We start from the raw sequence: 6139 nt of genomic DNA on the forward strand, positions 1-6139 counted from the left end.
TATAGTATATAATTAAATAAATTATCAAAACTGAACAAAAAATCAGTTGCTTAATAATTTTCACATTTTTGTGAAGACATTATGTTTATTGAAAGGTTAGTGTTACTACAGGGGGTACTTCAAGCAAATAATAGGGATTTGGCTGACCAAAAAAAAAAAACAGTTGGCAATCCCTGGTTTAGATAAACTTACCAGAAGAGATCACTCAGCCAGCCATGACATGTGTTATAAAAGCTTGGATAAAGAAAACCGAGATTAATTTCAATGAGAAACTTCATGTCATTAATTTTGTAAATAGAGGGAAGTCTTGAGTAACTGTTCTTACCTTCATAGTTAATACAACCATTTGTGTCCTCCTGCCCTGCCAGCAACTGATCCACTTCACCCTCAGACAGTCTCTCACCTGGAATTGAGCCAATGAGCAAAATGAAAATCACTTTATCATTATTGTTGTTGTTGTATCTTTTTTTTTTTTTTTTACAAGATTATACATTTTAAGGTCTCAGTGTTTTTAACATTTGAACACAACCAATGGTCAAATATTTTTTTTTTGGATTTGGCACATTTTCTCTCCATAATTCCATACCCAAAGTAGCAAGCACATGGCGGAGTTCAGTCCCCATGACTGTTCCATTGCCTTCTTTGTCAAAGACCCTTAGGCCTTCCGCAAAATCTTCAAATGTGCCCCTTTCAGTAGACTTTGAAACTTGTTGAAACATAGGCAGGAATGTCTCAAAGTCGATCAGTTTGGATTCCATCTCTGGATGACACAATTTAAATACAGCAATCAGTAAATTCTTGCATTTTTTGACAATCTGAAATAAACATTCTTTAGAGGGAAAATTAAAAATCCAAATGCCCTCCATTGACTTAATTTGAATGACTTTTTTCCACAAAGGATCTTTTGGGTTTCATGCAAGAAATAAAGTCATACAGGTTTGGAACAACATGAGGATGAGTGTGAACTATCCCTTTAAGCTTTCATAGCTCGATTACAAAAAGTAAATGTTATATTTAGTTAGTGTCCTTTGTCACCATGAGCATTTTTTGCTTATACAATGTTGTGTCGATGTGTCCTAATGCATTCCTGTGGATGAAACAACACTTTGACTTAGTGAGCCATCATGATGAGGATTAACTGGATCTCAGTATTCAGAGAATGACTTTCAGATGTCACAGGGATCTTGACTGCTAGTGACATCTTTGACATTTGTGACAATTAACACCCCAGTAATCTCTGTGACATGTGTTAAGTCTTTCCCTTGGTTTGCTTCTGAAGGATCCCATGGGACGCAGGAAAGCAATAGCTTGAGTCATTTTATAGACAAGTTATTCTCAACCATGTTATCCCCCCCCCCAGTTGTGAGACTACCTTCAGGCTTTGGTTTTCCAAGAACATTCAAAACTTCAGCATTGGTTGGGTTCTGACCCAAAGCTCTCATCACATCTCCACACTGAGCTAGTGAAATCTTCATCTCCCCTGAGGGAGTTCCGGCGAACAGCAGGAAAGCTTCTTTGAACTCTGTATAAATGCAAAATGACATAAAAAGTTAGTTCATTTCAAATGAAGTTGATCAAATTATCTTTTCAGGCTGTTCCTTACCTTCAAGCTGTTGAGCACTGAGATTACCCTGAAACCCAGAACAAGAGGTTGTTTTTTAGGTTTTTGTAGATGTTTATGATTTGGAATTTGCACTAATATATAGTCATCAGGAAAATATATAAATTCAATCATAGTCATATAGTGCTGACTCACGCTTGAAATACATTCTTGCATTTTTTGATCATTCATGATCTTCTACCATTCTTTACTGCACAGATGTTAGCGTCATATGTTAAATAACAGTCTGGCAGTTGTTCTGCCATCATTTTTCCTGGCACCACGATTAATCTCCCCTCAGTATGTTTATGAGATCATATCATACATATCTGTCTCCCTGGGGAGTCTAACTTAGGAAGTGTGTGAATTCAGTGGTGAGTGGGACGACCTCATACCTCAGTAGCAGGTGTGTGTAGATCCATGTAAAGAACATCTACTGGAATCTGGCCATGAAGCAGTGTATATTGTACAGTACATGCCCAGGCAATTACACAACTGCTTAGCAAATGTGCAGTTGTATCAATAGAATTGATCATTGAGCAATAAGGAGTACATTAATAATAATAATAATAATAATAATAACCTTTTGCATTTATGTCTACACCATTTTGGTTATTCACCAGGATTTTTTTTCTGTATTGCCTGATATTGAAGATTTATATATCAATATTATATATTTAATTGTTTCCACCTTTTAAAAGTTCATCTAGCATTAAATTGAATTGTGGTTTCTCTTTAAAAGCACATATGCGAGTTCTTGTGCATATTTCTTAAAAGAGTAAACTTATTAATCTTGCTGTACATTATAAGTGTAATATTTATTTTAGTTTTAGTGTTTATTTATTATTTTTCTATACATTTCAGTATCGGTACATCTCTATTTTAAATATGTAGACTTCTCATTTTTGAAACTTTTTATCATTGTGCCTCATTTTAAATTTTTCAAACGATTAAACCCTAATTTTGATTACCCAGTGCTTGTCAATAAAGTGATAATCTACATTTAGAATCTATAATTTAGTCTTTTAAATTTAGAAAAAAAACATACACATTTAAATATAGACATCAAGTGGACCCATCAATCCAGCCCACAAGACAACTGAGTAAAATGAAATACCATAACACAGAGACTTACCACAGCGACAGGATCACATTTGAAAGCTGGATTTGGAGGAGAAGCTGGTGCTTTAGCTGGTTCTGGGGCCGCTACCACTGGGGCTGGTCCAGGTGCAGGGGTGACTTTTTCAGGAGGTTTTGTAGCTGACTCTGGTGTTGTAGTTGAGGCAGAAGCAGCCGTTTCCAGTGCTGGCGTTGTTAGTTTAGGATCGGCTGCTAATGCTGGTTCTGCTGCTCCGGAAGCTTGTTCTTCCTTTGGAGCTGGGGTTGACTTTCCTTCTTTTTTGGACATTGACTTTTGTGAAGCCATGGTGGTGTAATCACAACAAGTGAATGGACAAAAATGAAACCTTATTCAAATGTTTGACTGCTGTTGATTGGTACGAATCGGAGCCCTATACGTTATATACTCAGCTCGATCTCCCTAAATTTGTTGCACCTCCCCAATATTACTCACATTTCTAAAAAGGGAAAGAATGCTGTGACTCCAGTGGGTCCACTAAAGTTCACAGAATACAAATCCCCTCCCCACTTCACATTGTCATACCTTTTCTGTCTGTTCACAGCACCATTAAACATCTCTCATGTCAATATTTTGTATTAGGCACTATAAATGGGTAGATGGATATGACATTTTGTGTTCTGCTACTGGACATCATCCTGACATATTATAAAGCAGTAAGGATGAGAGCAGTAGTAGGAGTGCTTTTAATAGACACAAAGGCTGCAGTTTAACCATACCCCCAAACAATAACACCTCATTTACACCTGCTCTGCTTTTCCAAAACATATGGGCATTTTTGGCCCGGTGAACTTTTGGAAAATGTATTGCCACTCTTTTTACTTTATAACTAAATTATTAGCTAATCATGTGTAACTGTAAACATACTGTCATGGTACACAAGGCAGGGACATGAGGTAAGAGTGCAAACATGTTGGTTTATTGACAGAGGCTGGCTATGAAGACAGATGGCAGGCAAGTCGTGAGAATAAGAGAGAGTTTGAGGGTTCTTAGCTCTGGGTAATTGGAGTCTGCTCTGTTGCAGGAGTCCGGGGAATGAACAGGGTCGACGAGGGACAGGATCGCTGGAACGTAGGAGACACTAGAGCGAAGTAGAGACAACAGGTAAATAGCAGGTAAGGGTCTAGAATAGTTTGCCATGGTGAACGGTAGACCGGACGGTGAGCGAATAGAAGGAGTGTGCTTTTGAAGGTGGCTTGATTGAAGACGGCAGTTGCAGGTGATCAGAACTCCAGGTGATGGTGATAGTGACTGTGAACAGGTGCGAGCCGGGGAGGATTCTGGGGTATGGAGTCCAGAGCTAGTGACAGAGAATTCCTGACATTACCTCCCCCTCCCGGAAGAGGCGTCCCGCTCCGTAACATATCCACCGGGGAGGGGGGGTGGCGCCCTGGAGGCTGGTCCAAGACAGAGACACGGGAGGCCTCCAGGGCAGATCAGGGAGCTCAGGAGGCCATGGTGGCTCTGCCTCCGAGGCAGTGGCCCCAGCCCCCACCTCTACGACCGGAGCCCTACTACCACCCCAAAAAAAAATCCTTGGGGAAACTTACGGGGCTGAACTCGGGAACTGGAGCCCTCTTGTGGGCTATACTCGGGAACTGGGAAGCGCTTACGAGGAGCTGGCACTGGAGGGTGCTCTGGAGGAGCAGGCACAGCAAGGCGACAGGGGGCCGACACCGGAGCGAGCTCTGGGACAGGGATGAGGGCGGAGAACAGTTAGAGGTGAATTGGGTGGCTGGGGGGCTTTCCACGGGAACGATCGGCGGGCTTGCAACAGGAACGGCCTGTGGGCTTGAGAGAGCTGCGGCTGGCGGGCTTGACTTCGTAATGGCCAGCGGACTTGATTGAGGGTGGATGGGACTGCTGTGTGATGCCTCTGGGCTGGCAGAGAGGAGACGAGATCCGCTGACGAACCGAGCCAGATTGATGTAATCAACCAGAGTCCACCGGTCAAGGGAAATCCACTCTGAGCAGGCAAGGAACTCCTGGATATACTCATCCAGGGGACGGCCGTCTTGATATACTGAACATAACTGCTCTAAGGAATCCATTAGAAGTGAATGTTCTTGGTCCGGTCTTCTGTCACGGTACACAAGGCAGAGACATGAGGTAAGAGTGCAAACAGGTTGGTTTATTTACAGAGGCTGGCTATGAAGACAGATGGCAGGTAAGTCGGGAGAATAAGAGAGAGTTTGAGGGTTCTTAGATCTGGGTAATTGGAGTCTGCTCTGTTGCAGGGGAATGAACAGGGTCGACGATGGACAGGATCGCTGGAACGTAGGAGACACTAGAGACAACAGGTAAATAGCAGGTAAGGGCCTAGAATAGTTCACCAGGGTAAACGGTAGACCGGACGGTGAGTGACTGGAAGGAGCGTGCTTTTGAAGGTGGCTTGATTGAAGACGGCAGGTGCAGGTGATCAGAACTCCAGGTGATGGTGATCGTGACTGTGAACAGGTGTGAGCCAGGGAGGATTCTGGGGTATGGAGTCCAGAGCTGGTGACTGGTGACAGAGACTCCCTGACACATACATAGCTCACAAACCTCACTTCATTTTCTAAGTCATTTTCTCCATTTACATCATCAACATCTTTCACATTTTCCATCACATTTCAAATGCTGTATAACATGGCAAAATTGTTGGTCATAAAGGAAATTACACCTTAACTGAAGAAAATAAATTTAACAAAATAAATAGAAAATAAATTTAACACAATAAATAATGAAAAGAGAATGAGTATTTCACTTGAAATAAGTTGTCTTGTGATGGCTTGTTCTATAAATAAAGGCTAAAAGTCTGGATCTGGAACAAGGGTAAAACAAATTTGTTTATATAAAAATATACATATATTGACCTTCATGCCACAATAGTTTCTAAACACACCAATGAATGACGCATTCAAAATGACACATTCATTTTGTCATTTTCAAATTCTCACTTTCATCATTTCAAACATCTCTCTATCTCTGAATATTGTATGAATGTATAGTCCTGCTCAAGACCTGCTTTCTGTCTACACCTACCTCAGCTCCTCAGGGGAAGGACAGGCTTTAAAAATGGATGGACGGTGTGGCATGGTCCATCTGCACCTACAGAATAAACATTACTACCGTCCACTTAATTACAGACAAAATAAACGGCTAATTCCAAAATCCTGTAAAATACGCATTAAGCTGCATTAAAATCATAATTGTTTGTTAACCAACGCTTTTCAAAATGTGTTCAGTTATAACATAAAACAGTCTGTGGTTTGGAGGGCCTTTGTCATTTGCATACCTCTGAAGTAATGTCATTCTTTTAACTCAGAAATAGTGATATATGTTCACCCATGCAGTAAATAGCGCTGGATAAAAGACTCATTTAACCTCCCTAGTGTGATGAAGCAGGCAGGTAGAATGAA

At 41.1% G+C, this 6139-nt stretch overlaps 1 protein-coding gene across 1 annotated transcript in view; it reads right to left on the reverse strand.

The window, feature by feature from the left end:
* Positions 1–3075, reverse strand: part of LOC107664608 (myosin light chain 4-like) — a 3408-nt gene extending 333 nt beyond the window's left edge. Inside the window, exons 1-6 of the mRNA XM_016455223.1 lie at positions 2736–3075; positions 1604–1631; positions 1373–1522; positions 587–760; positions 326–403; positions 193–234 (exon numbers count right to left, since the gene is read on the reverse strand). Of these exons, the coding sequence (XP_016310709.1) occupies positions 206–234; positions 326–403; positions 587–760; positions 1373–1522; positions 1604–1631; positions 2736–3026 (750 nt within the window). The 5' untranslated portion in view covers positions 3027–3075 and the 3' untranslated portion in view covers positions 193–205. The remainder of the gene's footprint in view (positions 1–192; positions 235–325; positions 404–586; positions 761–1372; positions 1523–1603; positions 1632–2735) is intronic.
* Positions 3076–6139: the final 3064 nt, after the last annotated feature.

The sequence above is a fragment of the Sinocyclocheilus anshuiensis genome, unplaced genomic scaffold (genome assembly GCF_001515605.1).
Source record: "Sinocyclocheilus anshuiensis isolate Anshui unplaced genomic scaffold, SAMN03320099.WGS_v1.1 scaffold287, whole genome shotgun sequence".
NCBI classification, from domain to species: domain Eukaryota; kingdom Metazoa; phylum Chordata; class Actinopteri; order Cypriniformes; family Cyprinidae; genus Sinocyclocheilus; species Sinocyclocheilus anshuiensis.